General features: G+C 49.7%; 2 protein-coding genes and 1 long non-coding RNA gene across 3 annotated transcripts; all 3 read right to left on the minus strand.

Annotated features, from left to right (window-relative positions):
* Nucleotides 1-2,122: 2,122 nt before the first annotated feature.
* LOC137001443 (uncharacterized) lies at nucleotides 2,123-3,037 on the minus strand. Its single transcript, XR_010891454.1, has 3 exons — nucleotides 2,879-3,037; nucleotides 2,454-2,778; nucleotides 2,123-2,334 (listed from the first exon to the last, which is right to left on the minus strand). It is a non-coding gene; the product is annotated as an uncharacterized lncRNA (long non-coding RNA).
* Nucleotides 3,038-3,040: 3 nt separating this feature from the next.
* Nucleotides 3,041-5,908, minus strand: LOC137001519 (uncharacterized; the record flags this gene model as incomplete). The annotated part of the gene is made up of 1 exon (XM_067360544.1): nucleotides 3,041-5,908. A coding segment is annotated over exon 1 (1,209 nt), but the record flags the coding sequence as incomplete, so codon positions are not given.
* A 14,196-nt stretch (nucleotides 5,909-20,104) lies between these two features.
* Nucleotides 20,105-21,382, minus strand: LOC137001474 (uncharacterized). Its single transcript, XM_067360382.1, has one exon. The coding sequence runs from the start codon at nucleotides 20,993-20,995 to the stop codon at nucleotides 20,105-20,107; it is 891 nt and encodes a 296-aa protein (XP_067216483.1). The 5' UTR covers nucleotides 20,996-21,382.
* Between the last annotated feature and the right edge of the window lie 2,714 nt (nucleotides 21,383-24,096).

A 24,096-nucleotide genomic window follows, 5' to 3' on the forward strand; every position in this document is an offset into this window, starting at 1 on the left:
ATAATGATCAAGAATTACCGAAGACTACCGAGTCAGAAATTGACCGGGATATTGAGTTACTAAGAAAGGAAATGACGCAAAACGCAGGGGCAAAAACTGAAGACGCGACGCAAAACTCAGAGCTAACAGATACAATGATGGACTTTGTGCGCGAAATAAGACAACAGTTAACCGAAATGCAAGAGCAATTCCACGAATAAATAGAAAACGTACGGGGGCAACAGCAAGAGTGGCAGCAACGGCTCTTAGCTATGCCGGGCCAACGAGAATTGAATGTACCACTGACTACTAGGCGCGTACACTGTAAAAAAATTTTGTGTAAAATTACACCTATTATTGTGGGTAATTTTAAGACCCACTATAATAGGTGTAAATTTCCACTCATTTGTAAATTTGCAGTATGCAAGTAAAATAAATTCTTTAATTTGTAATTAAACAAATTACAGAAATAAATTTACAATAGCATGCAAAATTACAGAATAAGAAATGTAATAAAACTTCTTAAAATTGGAATATTAAACATTCAAATATTGAATTTACACAACAGAATGTAATAATACTTCACGCATTTCAGTTATTACAAATAAAAATATGAAATTTATGTTTTACGATTACAAGTTTACATTATTTTTGTAATAATATTATACAGGTTTGCGATATTACACTTTAAAATGTGATTTTTACAAAAATTATTAAAGAAAATTACTTGTAAGTAAAATTTTCAATACACTCTGTTGTGTACATTTACTATTAAAAAATATTAAATATTTTAACTTTAAAAAGTTTTATTACATTATTATTTTAATTTTACTTTTATGTAAATTCACTTCTGCAATCTGCTTAATTATTATTTAACTGGTATCACTAAGCTTGACGCTGAAAAAATAGATATATTTTCAATTTTTTTTTTTTTTTGACGCTGATATTGGCATGACAAAGGCTTTTGCATACTTAAAACATATAAATTTTACTTGTAAGTTTCATTTATTGAAAAACTTATAAGTTTCATTTTTTTAAATAATATACTAATATATAAAAGCCTGATTTTGTCAATACCAGTGTGAAAAAAAATATTGAAAATCGACCTATTTTTAAACGTCAAGCTTAATTGACACCCCTTATAACAAATAAATTTATTTATATACACTAGATGGCTGAAGAAATAAATATTTATGCTTTAAAATAATTCAATCATTTTCTACAATATTAATAATTGTTTTATTATAAAATGTTAAGTTTTACATTTACAATGTCAAGTTTTTTATAACGTTTCGATATTACGAATGTTGCATTATAAAAAAGAAAAACAAACAATGCAATCTCTTTTTAGTAAATATATCATCGTAAATCTATGTCTAAAGTATCTAACGATTTTTTTGTGGTGGATTATAATTGTCGCAAATAATATTGATTCTTTAATATTCATCGCAAGAAAAAAATAGTAATCGTGTTATTGACATGTCAGAATATAAATGGAAAATTAAAAAAAAAAAACGTGGTAAGTACGCAGTTTTCAAAATTTGCTCGAAATAAAAATCCAATATGTATCTAAAATGGACTTAACAAATCTCTCTACTTTTATCGCACGTTATATCTAAACTCAAATACATACTTGTATCAAAAATCTTTGGAATATAATCTCATTATAGATCACTTAATAAAGCATAAAAGTACAATACGTATCTTAAATTATAAGCTCTTTTTATAATCATCTGAAAAGCAATGAGCTTTTTGTAAGTAAGATATTAAATATCTTATGTCTAAATTATTGTCTGTTGATAATAGCATATTGTTTAATCGAGTTGCCTCAACCTTTTAAGATTTCTCTCGTTTAAACGTATTATCTTTGGAAATTGCATTTAATCCTAAAATCACGAAGTTGTAATACTGATGTACCCGCTAAATTGACTTAAATCACGCAATTTCCGAAATGCGCGTAAACTTTTTTTTCGCTTTAAATCGAAGTTGTTTTTTATCAGCATGGTTCTGCCGCATGACATGAATTATAATATAGTGCTCTATGCAGAATGTATTTTATTACGAAAAATTACATAGATAGGTTAAATTATAATATAAATAGAAAGAATGCGATAAACCAACTGATAAAGTCAAATTTCGATCTCAACTTAAAATCAGATATAAAAAAAATCTTCTTTTTTCATGAAAAAATGTCTTTATTTTAACCATGTATCCGAAATGTAACTCCTTTGCAATCAATTGACAGTATTTATGATAAATTAAAAATTTATTTTTCTTAGAAACTAAACTAAAAAGTATATCATAGGATGCTATAATATAAACTGCTATAATATATAATATAAACTTTATCTTTTTCTGAAAGAAATAAAAATATTAATAAAGATTATAAAATGATATAAAAATGTACCATAAAGATACAATGTGTGTATATGCCATTATTACAAATTTGATATAAATAACATAATAATGCTTACTGTTGTTGTACATACATATGTACATACACACTACACTATTTGTGTGTAGCAGTATTTTCTTTGTTCGACGTATCTCTTAATTTATTAAAGAGTGATAATACTTTGTATTTTGTTGATATCCTACGAGATTTTGAACCAGCAAGTGGATGAATATTTAAAAAGTACTTTTGTAAAAATTCTAAAGTACATGTACAATTTATGGGATATTCCATGTTGAAAATGTAATATACGGACATCAACATTTTCAAAGCTTCATAAAAGCAAAATGTCCTTTCAATCAATACATTTTCTATATATAAATAAAACATCCGACATGCTGCGTCATCTGTAATAATATAATATACGATAATGAAAGCAATTACAAACATATAACAATAAAAATTTACTAAAGTTAAATTTAGTATAACTACATATAGTGGAATTACTTATGATTATGATGCATGGTGCCACAGTTGGTGGTTTTATATCCTGCAACAATGTTCCTTCCTGTTAAATAAGTTATATTCAGTACTAATTAAGTCTATGACATTCATATAAGCAAAATAAATATATTTAAAGAAAATATTTACAGGATATGTTTTAAATAATCCTTCAAAATCTTCTTTAAAATGTCTCATTATAATTTGTATCAATTTTATCTCTGTTGGATTATTAGAATCATTGATATCTTTATATTTTTTATGTTGTCCATAATTGAGAATTTTTTCTTGTTTTTTTATAATTTCTTCCTTTAGAAGATCTATAGAATGTCCCATTAGTTTTTCATAATGCCAAAACATAAATGTTTTTTGTAAAAGTATCGGCCACGTGATTTTAATATTTTTGATACTAGGTATTTCATGAACATTGTTTAAAAATAATCTTTGCGCAGGATATGTCGCTTCAAGATAGGAATAAATTTTGTGTTGAATTTTAAGATCGTTTTTTGATGAATCATCGTCAACTATTTGACATAGAAATTTAGTCTTTTCTTCAATTGTTTCCTCAGTTTCTGTATCATTATATTTTTCTGGTTGCCAATTACTACATCCTGCTTTAGCGGATAATACTTTCTTTTGTTTTTTTATAGGTATATTTAAACTTTGGCTTAGACTTCTTTTCATATGTGGCCTATTTAAGTAACAATTTCGGTCTCGAAGTTTTAAATATGTGGTATGAAATCCATCGCCAAAACATGTACCATCTTCATTTATATCTTTAAAAGTTTGTGGGTATTTATTAACAATTTTTTCAGCTATTATTTTAAACGCTTTGGATGGTATAAATTCTTGAATGTTTCTCATTTCAGAAACGGTACGGTTCACAACTGCATTTATTACATATTTGCTGCGACTTCCATTTTGCAGTTCTTTAAGCACTGTTGATTCTAAATTATTCCATGGTATTTGAAAATTTATCCAAAATTCAAGTTCTACTTGTTTATTATTTGATATTTGATTTATTGGAGATAAAATAGATAGCGAACTTGATGATGGCGAAAAAGTTTCCTCATTTAAACTAGATGTGAGTGAAGCAGTATCAGAAGACATAACTGCAGTTTCATTTTGTACAGACCAGGATTCTTCTGGTCGTAGTAACATTAAAATTTCACCGGAACAAAATTTTAGAACCTCATTGTCATCAATTATTGTGCCATCTTTCTCTATGACAAGAACAGAACCAACAATTCCAAGTTTAATATTACTTTTTGTAATAAGATCTGTTAGCATATCATCTGATTCACGAAGTATAAGTGATATTTTATTTTTTCTATCGGCAGACCAGACTTTATAGAGACATCTAAAATAAAAGAACATATATATACATGCATAATGTAACAATTTACGTTGAAGTATAAATTGCTTACATCATTTTAAGATCCAAATTTATGAATCAAGAGGTGCATATTTGAAGACATATACAGGAATAGAATTTAAATTAGTTTCCAGGATAGGATGTGGTGCAAGTAAGGAAGTGTATGGGAACAACAAAATTTTCTCTACATTGCAATCTATACCTTTCAATTCGAACTGTTCATATATGCCAAAATCAGGATTATATGTAATTTTTGTTATGGTACCTAAAAAATAAATGTTTGTATAACAGTTATTTATCAAAATGTATTTAATTTTACATAGAGTGAAATAATCAAAACAATCTTTACCTACACAGATACACATATTTTTTTTATACGTTATACCTTTAAAAGTAACTTGTGAGGATATGTACTTTATATTTTCATTTTCTCTTTTATGAAAATAATCTGTTATAATGAAAGAAACTTGATCATTAAAGTTTTGAGAAATATATTCTTGTGCATCATCTGCTATTACTAAAGTACGATAATTATTATTGAAATATTGATTTTGCAAAAATTGATGTTTGTGTGATAATAATTTAATTACGTTCTTAAAATTTTGGGAATGTTTAACAATGTTTTTAAAATACCTATGTTTGCTTTCAAACCTCAAGGTCCATAAGTGTTTCAATGGACCAAAACATGTAGTTAAAATGGGATAATGAGAAATATAATGATGCTTCGGCCTTAATTTGATACTTGGAAAACATTTTACTCTCAATGATAAGTAATCATTTATCTTTTCTTGTAATAACGCAATCTGACCAAAGGACAAAGCAGGAGCACAAATTAAAGAACATATTTCTTGAAGATATAACATTAATATCCAAACATTATCCGTAATATTCTTAACTACATCAAAGATTGCTAAGGGAAATATTAATAATATTTTTCTGATTTGACTTGCAGTGCCTGCAATTTTAGTTGAATCTCTTATAAGAGGAATACTATTACGTACATTTTCGTACAAAAACTTCATTTTTTGCAATCTATGATTTAGAAATTGATAAGGAAACCAACCTTCTTTCACAAAATATTTTATACAATATATAAGATCATATGAAACGATTCCTTCAAAAAGATCATGTGCTATGCAGGGTGGTAATCCTGGATTACAAATGTGAAAATAATTAAGTTTATTCAGAGGCGAATCATTTTTTATTCCCTTTACAGCTTTCATGATATTTTTTGCTTGTGTGACACACAAGTTGTAATTATCTGAATTTCTGTTTATATTAGTACATGCATACTTTGATTGGAATTCATTTTGAGTTATATCACAAAAACGACAAAAATATTCAGAATTAAAACTTTCGGTAAAACCACCAATTTGATGGCTTCCTAAATTATCCCCCAATATAGCAACAACAGTGCCAACAAAATTTATTGTTTTATCACCAACATTAATATCTATTCCTTCATTTTCTAAACATTTTAAATCATTTATAAGATATTCCATTATTTTTTCCCAACCAAAAAATGTTACATGTTTTTCATAGCATAACATAACAAGCTGTATATTATCAACTTTTGATCTGAGGTAAGGGGGTAAATTTCCTAGCACCATATATACGCCAACAAGTTTAAATTTTTTTTTAGCTGAACCCAAAGGATTACATATTTCAAATGCATCTTGATACAATAAAATTTGTAATGTATATTTATTATTACGAAAGAAATTGTTGTTTTTTAATACACTATTATCTTTAATATCAAAGAGCGCATTACTATTAGAAATCTGAAATAAATTTAAACAAAAGTTTTGAATATCAGAATTTTGTAATAAAACCTTAATAGTTTTCAAAATTGGAATATAATAATAAAATCATTGTTTGTGATTGTTATCAATTCCTAAATTAATTTGTACAGGCATCACAATGTGAAAATTTTGTTGAAAATATATATTTCTTGAATACGTATTTCGAAGACTACCATTAATGGAATTATGAATATTTTCAAAAAAAGAATGACTGTGTTGAAACATATCTTTAATTTTATCTTTTATATCATCTTGAATATCACTTTCATTTAAAGACTTAATAAAGTTGTGACGACGCCTTAAGGCGTCATCCCGACGGACCGCCAGTTCGGAGACCGAACCCGGTCCGAACGGCGGCTAGGTGGGAGCCCGTCACGGGTGGGGATCACCGTGACGGGTATAAAAGGCCGGTCTCGGCCGAGACCGGGAGAGTCCCGTCCGACTTCGAGCGTGACACCTCGAAGCCAATCCTATACGAGCCAGGGCGCTCCCTGACTCTACCGGGTGCTCCCGGTTCCCGACCGATCTCCGTATACGAGCCAGAGCGCTCCCTGACTCTACCGGGTGCTCCCGGTTCCCGACCGATTTCCGTATCCGAGCCAGGGCGCACCCTGACTCAGCCGGGTGCTCCCGACCTCTGTCCGCGTGCGCTTACCGCTATTCTTGGCATCTTACGCTTACCGCTATTCCTTATATTCTTTACGGTACCTTGCGTTTACCGCTATTCTTTGTATTCGTTACTTTGCGCTTACCACTATTCTTGGTATCTTACGCTTACCGCTATTCCTTATTTTCTTTACGGTATCTTGCGTTTACCGCTATTCTTTGTATTCGTTACTTTGCGCTTACCACTATTCTTGGTATCTTACGCTTACCGCTATTCCTTATATTCTTTACGGTATCTTGCGTTTACCGCTATTCTTTGTATTCTTTACTTTGCGCTTACCACTATCCTTGGTATTTTACGCTTACCGCTATTCCTTGTATTCTTTACGGTATCTTGCGTTTACCGCTATTCTTTCGCCTAGCTTGGCCGAACCAAGTCCGACGGCAGAACACCCTGTATATATTGTACATAAGAAAGCTAAAATATATCATAGTTTACGACTTAACCGCGCCTACTTATTTGGAGTCTCACCCGTTCCGCATTCCGAATCCTGGCACCGGCGAGCTTAACCGCGCTAACCGCTCCCATACGGGAAGCCGCACCGTCACATGGCGCCCGAACAGGGACCGTAAACCCGAGACTCCAAATATAGTAGTGATCGATGCCCAAGTGGGTATATGCGCTGAGCAAGGAGGAAGCGAAGAAAATCTTGGACCGACACGGCCTGGACAGCAGTGGGAGGTTGGACGAGCTACGCAAACGGCTCGTGATATTCGCACGGCAGAACCCACACTTTGAAACAGACGACATGTCCAAGCCGGGGACAAGTGGCTCGGTGGCCGACCTCATGGGGAACGAGGCCCCACCACCGCCAAGCCTGACCGAGAGAACTCAAGTTCTCAACCAGATCCGGAAGTGGGGACAGCACTTCGATGGGAAGGACCCCATCACGTTCATCGAGCGCGTGGAAGAGCTGGGCCACGAGTACGGGTACGAGGAGAGTCACTTACTCCTCGGCCTACCCGAGATGCTAAAAGGCAATGCCCTACTATGGTTCCGGAACAACCGGGCCGCCTGGGCAACATGGGCCGAATTCCGGTGGGCCTTCCGGACACATTACTTACCGCCGGGGTACCAAAAGCAGCTGAAGAGGGACATCCAAGGGCGGCAACAGAAAGCCGGCGAGCCATTCCGAGACTTCGTCACCGTGCTCCAGACCATGATGCGACGGGCCGGAGGGTTCTCGCCGGAGGAACAGCTCGAACAAATTGTGGAGAATATGAGCCCCGACTACCAGCTATACATTCCGCCGGGCACCGTCCCCAGTATTGAGGACCTGACCGCACGAGTGGCCGAGCTCGAGAAGATCCAGGCTCGCCGGAAGGAAAGGCAGTCTGACTGCCCGCGGTCGACCCAGGCTGGCCAAGGCAAGGTAGCCTCCACCGTGTACAATCGAACCGAGTGCTGCTGGCGCTGCAAGCAGCGAGGACACACCCGGCGAGACTGCCGCCAACCCGCCAAGAAATTCTGCTCGCAGTGCGGCCGGGATGGAGTGTTGACCCGGGAATGCCATCCACCGACGGGAAACGGCGTGAGGGCCGGGAAGACCGTGGCAATCGCTCGGCCCAACTCCGAATCCGATACCGGCCACGACCGTACCTGCGCGTGCAGATCGGAGGCCGCGCCGCCTGGGCCTTGCTAGACTCGGGATCCGAGATATCCTTGCTGAGCGCCCAGACCGTCCGCGCACTGGAACAATGCGGCTATCGAATTGCCCCGGGGCACGGTCAACTACACATGGCAGACGGCACAAGCACTGGGATACAAGGCCATATGGAGGTACCGGTCGCGATACCCGGCCGAACGGTGAAGCACCGATTCGCGGTCCTCCCCGCATTGGACACACCGCTCCTCATCGGCACGGATCTCTGGGCCAAGCTGGGGATCGCTCTCCCACCACCACCACGTGGCCACCAATCACTGGCCAGAGCGAGCGCCAATCTGGTCCTCCTCCACAAGGATGGTAAGCCGACGGAGCATCCCTCCGCATACCGGCCGATATGCTTGCTGGACGAGGCAGGAAAGCTCTTTGAGCGAATCATCGTTGGGCGCCTCGTCCAGCACCTGTCCCAGGGTGGTCCCACTTTGAGTGAGAAGCAGTACGGCTTCCGGGAGGGACGCGGCACGGTTGACGCCATACGTCACGTGCGCTCCTTCTCGGATGCCGCGCTGGAGGGGGGGGAGGTGGGGATGGCGGTTTCGCTCGATATAGTGAACGCCTTTAACTCCCTCCCCTGGGACTGTCTGGGGGCAGCCTTTGACTACTTTCAGCTGCCCCCATACCTCCGGGCAGTCCTCTGGGACTACCTTAGGGACAGGTCATTTGCATATAAGAACTGCAACGGCGCGGTGTGCGAAAGGAGGATGTACCGCGGGGTTCCACAGGGGTCTGTTCTGGGCCCGACGCTGTGGAATCTCGGGTACGATGTGGTGCTCCGGACGGCCCTCCCTCCGGGCTGTGACATCGTGTGCTATGCGGACGATACCTTAGTCATGGCACGGGGGGAGGATTGGCGAGAGGCCGCGGCTGCAGTAAACGTAGCCGTGGCCAGCGTGGTGTGTGCAATACGGGGCCTAGGATTAGAGGTGGCTCCCTTGAAGACAGAGGCACTGTTCTTCCATAGGAAGGCAGATGGGAGGCCACCCCCGACAGTCATCAAGGTCGGAGGGTCCCGTATCCCTGTGGGGTCCAAGATGAAGTACCTTGGCCTCACCCTGGATGGACTCTGGGAGTTCACGCAGCATTTTACTGCCCTCGCTCCCAGAGTGGACAGGATGGCGAACGCGTTGAGTCGCCTCCTGCCCAACCTTGGCGGTCCAAGTGCCAAAGTCAGGCACTTATACGCGAACACCGTCCGGTCGGTGTCCCTTTATGGGGCACCGATTTGGGCGGAAGACCTGATGGCCAATAAACGCGCCCTGTCCATCGTTAAAAGGGCAGACAGGCGCATGGCCATCAGAGTTGCTCGGTGCTACCGGACGGTGTCGTATGTGGCGGCCACAGCCCTGGCGGGGGTGCTCCCGTTCGACCTGGTCGCTGAGTCGCGTGCCGAGGCTTATCGGTGCGCGATAGAGGTCGGGCGGAGCGGCATTTCCCCCGAGAACATCTCCAGGGAGGTGGCAAAAGAGAAGGCCAGGGCCCGGAGGTGGGCGCTCAGGAAGTGGAAACACAGACTGGGCGAACACAACACTCCGGGCTCTCCGGGATTATGGACCGTCAGGGCCATCCAGCCCTGTCTACAGGAGTGGGTAGACAGGAGGGGAGGAGGCATCTCCTTCCGAGTGGCGCAGGTTTTCACCGGGCATGGTTGCTTCGGTGACTACCTGTGCAGAATCGGTAAGGAACACACCACGCGGTGCCACCACTGTGCGGCCAGCCTGGACTCGGCGCAGCACACGCTCGAGGTTTGCTCGGCGTGGGCTGAGGAGCGTCGAGTCCTGGTTGAGGTGGTTGGCGAAGACCTCTCCCTCCCCTCCCTAATTAGGGGAATGCTGGAGGGGGAGGGGGTTTGGGAGGCGGTCTCCTCCTTCTGTGAGACGGTCATGTCCCGGAAGGAGGAGGGCGAGGGGGGTTCGGCCTCCGCCCTGGCGAGCAGAAGGAGGGGCCGAGGGGGTGGTCAAGCCAGACCGCGTCCCCCGCGCCCGGGCGCTATGGGGGCGTCGAGGTAGGGTTGGGGGGGGTGGGGGAGTTAGCGACCTCTCTCACCTGCCCACCCCCCTGTAGGGTCGCGGTTCCCTCGTTTGGGAGGGGCCGTGCGGAGTCCAGCGACTTCGTCAGGGTACTATCCCAATCGCTGGTAGGAGACGGGGACTCTGATTCCAAACCCCCGGATGCCCGGACTCGATAGGTGCGTTTTTGGAAAACACACCCCCGGGATAGAGGAGTAAACCTCGAGAAAAATCCGGGGCCTGACCAGCCTCGTTAGCACGCCGGTGCTCCGGCATAACGGTCGTGCCCCCCATTGCACGAGGGGGGGGGGCGTGGAGACTCATACCGTAACCCCAGTTTATGGGGCCGGGGGCCGGTGCAAGCATGGCGCTTGCACGGGCTGCGAGGGTGATACAACCTCTATAAAAAGATCCGGGCAGGACGGGCTCGTTAGTCTTGGTCGACAACCGTCCTAGTGGAAGGAAAACCACGATAAATACACCCGGAGAAAATAACTCTGTGAACAAATTAATAATATGATCGGCATGTCAGATGGAGAAACGAATTTACCGCAGCAGGGGGTCGGTAACCCAGCTGCCGGCGCGGAAGGGGGTATAGTCCCTGCCCCCACCGCGTCGTCATCTGACGAAGGGCCTGCCGCGGGGTTGAATCCGAGCCCCGCGGTAGAGATGGCTATCGGTGGTGTCTCCTGTGCAGAGGAGATGGAAGTGGGGAGGGATGACTCCCGAACCATGGTGGAGGGCCTCCCGTTGGAGGAACTATTGGGGAGAAGGGGTGAGGGACCCCCTGAGGGGACGCAACTCCCTCCCCCCAGGCCGGTACAGGTACGGGCAAGGCCTCCGCGAGGAGAGGCAGAGGATAGGCGGCGGTTACTCCGCAAAGGGCGTGGCAGGCCCCGCAAGGACGGGTCGGGCCCCCTTAGACCCCCCCGCAGATACCGTCCGACACCGACTCGGACGGGGAGTATGCCGGGACCACGGTTGGGGCATCGACGGCGGACAGTGCGGCGGAGAGCGCCGCGCTGTCCGCAGCTGGTAGCACGGCTGGGGGAATCTCCCTGCCGGAGGTAGTGCCGCCGGCGTTCACCGGCCCACAAAAGAGGAGGGCAGACGAGACGATCTGTCGGATGGAGAGGGGCACCTCCGAAGAAATGCTCATGAGCATCGACGGAGTGCTCCTCTCCATGGAGGAAGTGCGCCAGCGGGCCACTGGGCTAAAGGGCGAGCTCAGTGGCAAGCTGAAATTCGGGGTTTACGTCCTCAGGGAGGCCGTTCGGACGCTGGCCGGGCGGGCCTCTGAGGGCGGGGACCCCGGCTATTGGCGCGAGCGGGTCACGGCGCTGGAGAGGGACATGGAGTCCCAGAGGTCAGAAAATGACCGTCTCCGGCGCCGGGTCCGCAAATTACAGGCGGAGGCTGCAAACCTCCGCGCTGGGGAGGGGCCGGTCTCACTGGTGGGGGTGGAACTTCCCCCTAGCCCTGGCCCGGCAGGGGGAAACGCCATGGCAGAGAAGGACGGGGGCGGGGCTTGGTCCCCCCGCCCCCCCCGTCGGGGGACCCGCAGATTGCGGCGAGCCTGGCGGGGATTGCCGACACCCTTCGTGGGTTCGGCGAGCGATTGAGGGGACTGGAGGAGAGGGTAGCAATGCCCCCCCCCTCCTCCGGCCCCTGCCTCTTCCCGCCCTTGGATGCCCCCCACTGGGGGGGTAGTTCGGGATAGCGGGGGGAGGAAGAAGAGGAAGAGGAAGGAGAGAAACGGGATGGCGGTCCCTCGGGGGAGTGGGGACGTTCCCCAGCCCACACCGGGGTCTCCCGCCATCGCCACGGGCTCTCCCATGGAAGGGAGCATCACCCCGGCGGCGGTAGGTTCCAACGAGTGGACTGCCGTCGCCGGGAAGAAGAGGAGGGCGGGGAAAAAGGGGGTGGGACCTGGTCACCCCACTCCCTCGAGCCGGGTTAGACAGGCTTAGCAGAGGGTGGCCCCCAGGGAGGCGGCACCCAAGAGCCGGTCCAAGGAGGCGAGGAAACGCCTCCCACGCTCCGCGGCGGTCATGCTGACGGGACGGGAGAATCTGTCCGGAGCATTGGCCGCCGCGAGGCGGAAAATAATTCTGAGCGACCTTGGCATTGATAAGATCAGTGCCAGGGGAGCTCACGGTGGTGGGGGCCTCCTACTGGAGATACCAGGGGGGGGGGGCGGAGGCGGAGGCAAAGGCGGACCGACTGACCACGGTCCTCCGGATGGCCCTCGGGGAGGATTTTGAGGGCATCGGGGTCACGAGGCCGACCAAACGCCTCGACCTCCGCCTCAGGGGAGTGGAGGAATCGATCTCCGAGGAGGAGATCCGCCAGGCAGTTGCTGTCAAGGGCGGATGCTCCGAATCGGAGATTCGAGTGGGCCCGCTGCGCCCCGCTGTGCGCAGATTGCGTACAGTGTGGGTGCAAGGCCCGGCAAGAGCGATCGTCAAGGTAGCGGAGGCAGGGAGGATCACCGTGGGAACGTGGTTCTCCGTACGGGCGGAGCTGTTGAAGGACAGACCGGCCCGCTGCTTCCGCTGCCTTGCGCGTGGGCACACACAGCGGAGGTGCCCGTCCAGAGAGGACCGGGCCTCCCTCTGCTTTCAGTGCGGGGAGGCGGGGCACAGAGGGGCCAACTGTGAGCGCCCGGCCCACTGCCCCATCTGTGCCACCGCGGGCAGGAAGGCGGACCACAGGGCGGGGTCGGAGAAATGTCCTCCGATCCCCCCTGCGCCCAGGGCTCCACCAGAAAGGGGCAATATAGCTCCCCCCCCTGGGGGCGGGGTTACCGAGCCAACCGGTCCGGGCCCCGCCTCCCCGGAGGAAGGGGGGACTCCGGAGAGAGGATCTCCTGTGCCTGGTCCCAGTGGGGCCAGTGCCAGGAGGATGATTTTGAGGTTGGAGAGATTGGACGGGGCCGCTGGGCCCTCCCGCACCCCGGCGGAGAAGAGGCCGAGGGGGGCTGGGGGGGAGGAGACTAGTCCTCCCCTACAGATGCCCACGAAAGTCCGGGCCCTTTCTGCTTCAAGGCCACCACCGGGCAAACCGGGGCTAAGAAGCAGAAAGGGCACGGAGTAGGAAGGGCATGCCCTTCATATTAAGGAGAGGGGCGAAGGGAGATGTGGAGGGAGCTTGCCCCGGACACACTCCTTCGCCCTACTCTAGAGGAGCTCCCTCCTTCGGACGGCGGAATTATGCGCTTTGCGCCCCCCCGCCCACAAGTCCGGAGGAGGGGAGCTAAATTTAAGTTAGGTCCCCCCAGGCCCGGCTCGATCTTGATCGAGAAACAAACGGGCCTGGGAGTGAGACCCACGGGTCGGCCCCTTTAGGACCGAATCGAAGGTTTTTGGTCTCCTGCGGGCGGTTATGGCGCGACGTACAGACGCGAGCCGCCCGCAGTGTGGACCATCGGGTCGTGACCCGAAGATGTGTGTAGCGTCGAGGGGGGGGGGAACTTTGTTCTCCCCACAACAGGTTTTGTGCCGGGAAACCGGCATGCCGGGGGGGATGGCTGGATGTATGCGTTTGCGGTTCCCAGCCTCCCCCCCATAACGGCCGCTGACGGCAAATCAACGGGGGTGGGGTTTAGTTGGTAGGCGTCCGGGGGAACTGGTGGTGTAGCAGACCACTCCTCCGGACGAATCCAACACTACCCTCTGGCAGGGATGTTCCCATTGCACGCCAGAGGGTGTCTTTGGAAGATTCCTCACCCCCGGGGAGGGGCTTGCCCCTCCCAGAACAAAAAAAAAAAAAAAAAAAAAAAAAGAAGGGGAGTTTTTTAGCGGGGCCAGTGCCAGGAGGATGATTTTGAGGTTGGAGAGATTGGACGGGGCCGCTGGGCCCTCCCGCACCCCGGCGGAGAAGAGGCCGAGGGGGGCTGGAGGGGAGGAGACTAGTCCTCCCCTACAGATGCCCACGAAAGTCAGGGCCCTTTCTGCTTCAAGGCCACCACCGGGCAAACCGGGGCTAAGAAGCAGAAAGGGCACGGAGTAGGAAGGGCATGCCCTTCATATTAAGGAGAGGGGCGAAGGGAGATGTGGAGGGGGCTTGCCCCGGACACACTCCTTCGCCCTACTCTAGAGGAGCTCCCTCCTTTGGACGGCGGAATTATGCGCTTTGCGTCTCCCCGCCCACAAGTCCGGAGGAGGGGAGCTAAATTTAAGTTAGGTCCCCCCAGGCCCGGCCCGATCTTGATCGAGAAACAAACGGGCCTGGGAGTGAGACTCACGGGTCGGCCCCTTTAGGACCGAACCGAAGGTTTTTGGTCCCCTGCGGGCGGTTATGGCGCGACGTACAGACGCGAGCCGCCCGCAGTGTGGACCACCGGGTCGTGACCCGAAGATGTGTGTAGCGTCGAGGGGGGGGGGGAGAACTTTGTTCTCCCCACAACAGGTTTTGTGCCGGGAAACCGGCATGCCGGGGGGGATGGCTGGATGTATGCGTTTGCGGTTCCCAGCCTCCCCCCCATAACGGCCGCTGACGGCAAATCAACGGGGGTGGGGTTTAGTTGGTAGGCGTCCGGAGGAACTGGTGGTGTAGCAGACCACTCCTCCGGACGAATCCAACACTACCCTCTGGCAGGGATGTTCCCATTGCACGCCAGAGGGTGTCTTTGGAAGATTCCCCACCCCCGGGGAGGGGCTTGCCCCTCCCAAAAAAAAAAAAAAAAAAAAAAAGGGGAGTTTTTTAGCGGGTAGGTCCTCGCGGTGTCCTGACTTTCGGTCAGGATTAACACCGCGAGGGAATCCCGCACTCCCCCACAGTACGGGCTGCAGGGGGTCTTTCTGAAAATTTTTCTCCCCTTGCGAAAAAAAAAAAAAAAAAAAGGTTTCTTGGCGACGGTGTGCCACCTTGACGTGGTGCCAGGGCTCCCCGCTATCCATTCGTGGAGATGCGGGATCTAAGAGCACATCCGAAGAAGTTTAACTTCGTTAAAAAAACTTGGGGCGCCATACCCAAAAAAGGCTCTGAGGCTTGCACTTCACCTTATGACCTAAAATTTGGCCAGAGAAGTACAACTCTGGAAAAAAACTGAGGGGGAAAACCTCAAAATGGGTCTCTGTAGACTGTCTCCTTTCCTTTCCTTTTCCACCTCCCTTCTTACCCTCTCCCTTTTCTCCTCCGCCAGCCTGCATGCCCTAAAAAGCCGAGGAAAGAAAAACCTTGTTAAACAACCGGGGGTTTGAGATACCTCCTGATGAAAAGTCTCAAATGGAAATAACCAACTGGCCGGGATCCAGGCTAAACAAAGATCGTCCAGAGGAAGGAAAACCTCGTTAAACAACCGGGGGTATGAGAACACCTTCTGATGAAAAGTCTCGATGGAAATACCCAGCTGGCCGGGACCCAGGCTTAACAAAGATCGCCCCGAGGTAGGATCGCCTCGTTAATCAACCGGGGGTTTGAGGATACCTCCTGATGAAAAACCTCAAAAATGGGAAAAACCAGCTGGCCGGGATCCAGGCTTAACAAAGATCTTCTGGGAGGTGAGGGCGGCTCCCCTAACAAGTTGCTTCTGGGAATGGACGACCCGGTACATGTAGCGAAGGTAGCTACCAAGCCAATGGCGCCCGACGACTCGGAGTAACGACCTGGAGAAGGGTTAAATAAACGTCCAGGAGAAGGATACTCCTTGAATAAACCTGGGATTCCTAAAGGGTGGTGCCCATGATTGAAATTACCCCCTTGTGATGGGGCGACCTTCGGGTCGCCGTTTCAGTGTTGTAGGTTGTCGATAAACTTTCGTGATGGGCCTTCGGGCAAACCACTATTCCCTGGCAATGGCGTGCCACCTTGTCGTGGTGCCAGGGCTCCCCTGGGTCGATGATCTCCCTTTCCGGTTTGGGATATCTATGGGAATGGTGGTGAGTGATCGTACACTAAATAAATTGAAATCGAGTGCGTGAACTGTCTGTTTAATATAAAACTTATCAGCAAATTGCCCGAGTTACAAGTATATACGCGACTCTATCTTTTCCTCTTACTCGGCCGAAGCGCGAGATCGTTCTGCCTGCCTTATATCTTTCGTTCGACCGTGGGGGCCCGTGTTCTTCGTGAAATTTGAAAACATGTTTATTCGTTACTTCTCTGTTACCTGTGTACGTACGTACATATTTGTTTCTTTCTCCGTCTTCTTGTTATTATTCTCGCGTTTTCAGTTGGGCATGTGGCGAACGGTCGCCACAGGACCCCCCTGCCAGTGATGTACATGCCGATATTATGCTATTATCTCGCAATCGCGCTAAGAGTATTCGAAGAAATACCTCATGAATTATACTTATAAATAATATGCAGTCCGCCATAAATGAATAAATAATAACGAGTACTAATACATTGATTAAACCAGCTCGCTGCGTTTGCACCAGGCTATTACCGAAAAAGAAAAAATCGTCTAATTAAAGAGAAGTAAATTAAAATAAAATACGGAAATTATATACACAGTGTAGCGATAATTATTTACGGTGCTACTACGCGTCTCGGGTCTTATATCTTTATATATTTAACATTTGTCACATAGAAAAGATATCCATTACATAACATTTTAAAAAAAAAATCTTGCTATCTGAGGCCTGCCTGGAAACGATCCGGGAAACGAACCCTTCTGCCGGCTCTCGTCACCGCTCCCGCTCGTTCCACAGGAATTGGCGCGCTCTCGCCTTGCCGTCGGTCACGGTCCCGTGCGTTATTGTCTCGGCCGCTCGGTTGTGTTTCTGCTGGATTTGTTTCCCCAGCATCTGTTAACATTTCTGAAAGCAAATATGCTGGTTTAATACGATCTATCGAGACCGTTACATTTTTTTTCTGTACGCGTATGACAAAATCCTTGCCACCGCGTCTCACAACCGTGAACGGGCCGTCGTAAGGCGGCTGCAACATCGCTCTTGGACCATCATGCCGTACAAATACATGACTGGTTGTCTCCAGATCTTGGAACACGAATGGGCGCCGTTCTCCATGGCGCGTCCCCTCGACTGGTCGTAGATCGTCAAGGCGGCGGCGCAATTCCTTCACGAAATTCGCGCCGCCTTCCGCGTCCTCTGTTGGCCTTGGAGTTAGGAATTGTCCCGGAAGACGAAGAGTCTCTCCGTATACAATCTCCGCTGCCGTTGCTTGCAGATCTTCCCTCCAGGCCGCTCGCACACCCAGCAGAACGGTCGGCAGCACTCGGGTCCAACGGCTACCTCCGTGACATTTCACTGCCGCCTTGAGCTGACGGTGAAACCTCTCCACCATACCATTCGCTTGCGGATGGTATGCTGCCGTTCTCAGGTGCGTTGTTCCCGTCAACTCGCTCAGTTGACGGAAGAGATGCGACTCGAATTGACGACCCTGATCGGTGGTGACTCGCAGAGGTGTTCCGAATCTGCAGATCCATCCCTCGTAGAAGGCCCTGGCAACCGTCTCCGCCTCCTGGTTTTCTAGCGGAAACGCCTCCGGCCATCGTGTGAAACGGTCAACACACGTGAGGCAATATCTCTTTCCTTCAGAGATAGGCATCAAAATGATATCCAGATGGACATGTTCAAATCTCCTAGATGGTGCAGAGAATTTTCCCACGGGTGCCACGACGTGCCGCGTGACCTTGGATTGTTGGCACGGCACACATGCTCGCGCCCAATTCCGGCAATCTATGTTCATTGACGGCCAAACATATCTCTGGGATATGAGTTTGGTCGTCGCTCTTATACCTGGATGTGCCAGGTTGTGAATGCTCTCGAATGCTATTCGGCGAAAGGCCTTCGTCAGAAATGGTCTCGGCGCTGCCGTTGTTGTATCACAATATACAGTCACCCCTGCTCCAGGGACCTCTACTTCCTTCAGTCGTAGACTCGCTTCCTGGCTCAACAACGTTCTGAGCTCCTCGTCCGATCTCTGTGACTCCGCTAGAGCTATGTAATCCATGGGTGACTGCATCTCGTCAATCCTGGAAAACGCGTCGGCAACAACATTGTCGGAACCGGCAATATATCGAATATCTGTCGTAAACTGTCCTATAAAATCTAAGTGTCTAAATTGGCGCGGCGAGCACTTATCAGGTTTCTGTCGAAACGCGAAGGTCAACGGTTTGTGATCCGTATACACCGCGAAAGTTCGCGCCTCTAGCATATGTCGAAAATGCTTGATTGCGAGATATATCGCGAACAGCTCTCTATCGAATGCGCTATATTTTTCTTCGGCTGGACTTAGCTTCTTCGAGAAGAATGCCAACGGCTCCCAACCGTTGTCTCCCCTTTGTTGCAGTGCGGCTCCGACGCTGTAATCCGAGGCGTCCGCAAACACAGCCAACTCCGCGCTCATCTTTGGATGTGCTAACAAAGCGGCCCGTGCCAAGCTCTCCCTCGATAACTCAAACGCTTGCCGTGCCTGCGGCGTCCAAGGTACCGGCTCCTTTCCTTTCGCGTTATCTCGCAGTAGGTCATTAAGCGGTGCTTGCACCTCGGCAGCTCTCGGCAGGAACCTTCTATAAAAGTTCAATACTCCCAGATATCGCCGAAGATCCCTGGCTGTCGCTGGCAATTGATACTGCTGAACAGCCCGCACTCGCCCAGGCAATGGCTGAGTTCCTTCTCCGGTCACCAGGTACCCGAGGAACTCTACTTGTGGCCGCCCGAATACGCACTTAGCCGGGTTGATTACAACCCCATATTTTTTCAATCGCTCGAACAGCGCTCTCAGGTGCGTCTCGTGTTCTTCCTCCGATGACGACGCGACCAATATATCGTCAATATAAGCGAAACAAAACTCCAAGCCCTGAAGAACCTCGTCCACAAAGCGCTGAAAAGTCTGCGCGGCATTTCGCAGCCCGAATGACATGCACGGAAACTCGTACATGCCGAACGGCGTTGTTATTGCCGTCTTTGGTATGTCCTCTTCAGCTACCGGGATCTGATGATACGCCCGGGCAAGGTCCAATGTCGTGAAGATTTTTTTTCCTTGCAGGTTCTGTGCGTAATCCTGAATGTGACGCACCGGATAGCAATCAGGGATCGTTCGAGCGTTAAGTGCCCTGTAATCTCCGCAAGGTCTCCATTCTTCGCCCTTTTTAGGTACCATGTGCAAAGGCGAGGACCAACAACTCCTGGACGGTCGCACGATTCCGAGCTCCATCATTCTCCGGAATTCCTTCTTCGCGGCCGCCAAACGCTCCGGCGCAAGCCTCCGCGGCCGACTCACCACCGGCGGACCCGGCGTTGTTTTAATAAAATGACGCGTATCGTGCTTAGTTTCGCCCGGTCGTCCTTCCGGTCTTGTCACCTCAGGATATTGCATTAATAATTCGTGGTACGGAGTTGCACCTGTCACCGTTTTAATACTCGGAGTCTCGCATCGCGAACAGCGTCCCTGCACTGTCAGGCTCGTCGTGCCGTCCACTAGTCGACCATTTCTCAAATCCACTAGCAGTCCGTAAAATGATAAAAAATCGGCTCCGATAATTGGCTTGGAGACGTCCGTCACGACAAAACGCCACGCAAAAACTCGCCGCAATCCAAAATTTAATGTCAAGGACTCCGCTCCATATGTATAAATTGCAGTTCCGTTCGCGGCCGAAAGCTCGTAGCTCGATTTCTGTCGCGGACCCCGTATCAGCCTCCTCGGATAGACGCACAGGTCGGCCCCCGTGTCAATCAAAAAATCGATTCTCGTTTCGCGATCGGTTACGAAGAGGCGGCGCGTCAGATGGCCCGAATCGCTCGTCGCCATTAACGACGGGCCCCTGCATTTCCCGCCTGCTGTTGCGCGGAGCACGGCGTCTCACAGCGTCTCGCGTCTGGTCCGAATCTCCAATGGAACCAGCACAGACCATTTGATGTATGACCGTGACTTCGCGGTCGAGAACGCGAACGCGAACGCGAATTCGGATGCGAGCGCGAGTGCGAGCGCGAATGCCGTCGCCCGCCGCCGCGGCCCTGGTCGGGCTCACCGATTGCCTCGATGGACCTTCGTATGGCCGTCAGCTGCTCCGCCATCTCCTGCTGCAACGCCAAACGCATCTGTGCCAATTGTAGATTAAGTCTCGCCTCCAATGCCGACCCGTCGTCCTGCCCCGCGCCGCGCCAAACTGAAGGTCGCGCGGCTTCCGCGATCTGTAGCGACGGGGCACGCGTCGCCTCCACGATGGTGTCCGCTATGTCCGCCACCTGATCCAGCGAATCCTCCGCTCGCGTCACGAGATGCGGCTGAATATGAGCGGGTAGACGGCTCAGCCAAATCGTCCGCAACACCCTATCGCCGACGACGTTACCGGCAAGGCTACGAAGATGACGTAAAAATTGTGACGGCTTGCGGTCGCCGATCTCCTCGTGCTCTAGCAAGCGACGCGTCTTGTGCTTCTGCGATGAGCTGAGGCGTTTGGTTAATTCCGCTTTTAATGTCTCGTATGCGCGCTCCTCCGGCGGATTCAATATAATATCTCGAACCTCGGTGGTATAACGCGGACCGATAGCCGTCAACGCGTACCCGAATTTCGTCGAGTCGGTCGTTATCCCGGCGGCGTGGAAACTACGGTCCACGATGCTGAACCACAGCTCCGGATCCGCGGGCAAAAACTCTGGCATTCGCATGCCCACTCGACTCACCTCGGGTCCAGGCATAAAATGCCCCGGCGGCCCCAACACCGCCGGTTGCAACGCAGGCTGCCCCGCCGGCTGCGCCAGCGGCGGCACAGGCGGCTGCTCCCCGTCGTCTCAGAGGACAGGCATATCGTTGCACTCTCGAAATCACTCACCGAACACACGCCAATTCAGCGAAAAATCTTTTTCCTGGTCGTCCAAACAAAAAAAAATATTAAAAGTCCGAAGAAAACGAATAATCGATAAAAAAAAAATAATGATCACGTCGGGGTCACCACTTTGGGATATCTATGGGAATGGTGGTGAGTGATCGTACACTAAATAAATTGAAATCGAGTGCGTGAACTGTCTGTTTAATATAAAACTTATCAGCAAATTGCCCGAGTTACAAGTATATACGCGACTCTATCTTTTCCTCTTACTCGGCCGAAGCGCGAGATCGTTCTGCCTGCCTTATATCTTTCGTTCGACCGTGGGGGCCCGTGTCCTTCGTGAAATTTGAAAACATGTTTATTCGTTACTTCTCTGTTACCTGTGTACGTACGTACATATTTGTTTCTTTCTCCGTCTTCTTGTTATTATTCTCGCGTTTTCAGTTGGGCATGTGGCGAACGGTCGCCACACCGGATTGGGACTTCGGCCCCAGGATGGATTGGGGTAGACCACGCTAATGATCTCCCTTTCCGGATCGGGACGCTGGTCCCAGGATGGATTGGGGTGAAGCAACAGGGGCTAAGAGCATGCCTTAGGAGAAGGAAGAACTCCGATTATAAAACCCGGGCAGGACGGGCTCGTCAACCTTGGTAGGCAACCGTCCTAGTGGAAGGAAAACCACGATAAAAAACCTCTGGGAGAAGACAACTCTGTCAACAAATTACAACTGATGAATATTTTATGACGACAAGGAGAACACCGTTACCGCCTCAGGGGCCTCGGAACCCCAGAGGCCGGCGAGGGGGGTATCCGGTCCCGGTGCCCCCCCTGTCGTCATCTAGCGACGGGCCACCCAGGGCGTGCCACGCGGGCGCCCTGGGCGAAAGTGTTATCGCGGACGGAGATCTGTGGGCTGAGGCCCACAGAATTTTAAGGGTTCTTCTCACCCTCCTCGAGGAGATCCAAGGACGTCGCGCGCAAGCAACCAATAGAGGGGGCAAAGGCCCCGGAGGAAAGGGGGGTTTACCCTCATATTCCTCTATAACGAGGAAAGGGTCTGCGTTTAACGTGCGTAGCGTTGGGACGCAGACTTAAAGGAAGGAAGGGCTAACGCCCGACAGAACGGCGGGAAAGGGAGGGGAGGTCACCCCCCTCTCAGGTGTTTTAAGTGCCTCCTTCGGGGGCACGAAAAATGGCGGTGCCCCTTAGCGGTGGATCGCAGCAATTGCTGCCTCCACTGCGGGGGTGCCGGCCATCAGGCCCGGGTATGCTCGCAGAGGAGGGCGAGCTGCCCGGCCTGCAAGGAGGCGGGAAAGGATGCGGCCCACCGGATCGGTGGCCGCACCTGCCCGCTCGTCCCCCCTAGGGGGCAACAAAGAAGGAAGAAAAGGGGGGAAGGGGGGACAGTTCCCCCCTGGAACCTGTTCTAGACGGTTTGGTTGAGGGGGGAACTGACCCCCCCCCACCATCCCCAGGGATGGAGGTGGTGGTAGAGGAGGAGATGGGGGGGACTGGTCCCCCCCTACCACCCCCAGTAATGGGGGTGGTGATTGATGATGAGGGGGGGGCTAGTCCTTCCCCCCCACCATCTCCGATGATGGAGGTGGTGGTTGAGGAGGTGGTGGGGGTTGACTCCCCACCTCTGGAGATAAAGGCGGAAGAGAAGAGGGAACTCCCCCGAATCCTCTACCTGAGGAGAAGGAGGTGAGGGCAAAGTCCCCACCTCCAAAGAAGAGGAAGGAGGAGGGTGCCGGACCTACGTTGCCGGATGACGGTTTGTGGGATCCCTGGCAGGCCGAATCCTTCAGGGAGTTTGAAGTGGAGGCGGTCTGTCTCCACGAAGACTCCCTAGGGACGGTGGATGTTTGTGAGGACATCCTAAAGGCGATGAGCCTTTCCGAGGCTCATAGGCCGGACCTATGGGGTGCCAGTGCGGACGGAGGGGTGATCTTCCAGTTCCTCTTCCGAGGTCCGTCAGCTGGCGCCTCCGAGCTCCGCAAAAGGGCGGTGGACTTTCAGAGGAAACTCAGGGAATTCATCGCCCTGAAGAGGAAAATCGCCGTGGTCGTCCCCCAAGCGACTAATTGGGGGCAGGTTGACCTGCAGACCTCGGCGAAAAATAGGGCGGAAGGGAGTCGGATGCTCTGCACCCGATTCCCCCGCCCAGAATGGCCCCCACCCGACCGGGTAAGGGACCTAAAGGCCCTGATGGCCATGACGGACAACCCCCCCTCCGGTGGTTGGCTGCGCCCCCTGACCGAAGTCGGGAACGCAGCGGCTACCGGGAGGAGGGGGATTGGCAGCAGATTGCTGCGCAGAAGGAGGTGTCCGAAGGCCTGACCCCGTTAGGGCTAGGCCGAGTGGACCCTTGGGAGGAGAGGGATTATATCCCTCTCCTGCCCAAAGAAGTTAGGCCTCCCGCGAAACGGCAGTCTATTAACTGGATTGTCGTCTTGCGGTGAGGGTCAGGGGAAAGAGGGGGATGGGAAAATTAGGCCCCTTTGGGCACCTATCCCTTCCCCTCTCAGCCCCCCAAGAGGTAGACAGATAGAGGGCGGAGGAGGGCAACCTCCCACCCCCCCTAGGGGAGGGGGGAGAATTGACGAGCCATACACCAAAGGCAGGCCAGGGAGAGGGTCTGGACAAAATGCCGCTGGCGATACCCAGCCCTCTCCCACTTAATGGCAGGAGAGGACCGCGTTTACCAATGGGGGTGGGGTTTTAGTGGGTAGGCGCCACCGCAGCAAAGTTCCGCCGGGCGGTGAATCCCACACTCCCCTTCCGCAGTGCGGTCACTAGGACTGCACATTGCACGCGGAGGGAGGTCTTTAAAAGATTTCCCCACCCCCAGGGGCTCCGGCTACTGTCGAGCCCCATAACAACAAAAAAAAAAAAAAAAAAAAAAAGGTGGAAGGAACCAAACGTGGACTTACCAGCCGCCAGATTTCAGCGCTTTCGCTTCCGTCAAC

Source organism: Linepithema humile, chromosome 8 (genome assembly GCF_040581485.1).
Source record: "Linepithema humile isolate Giens D197 chromosome 8, Lhum_UNIL_v1.0, whole genome shotgun sequence".
NCBI lineage: Eukaryota > Metazoa > Arthropoda > Insecta > Hymenoptera > Formicidae > Linepithema > Linepithema humile.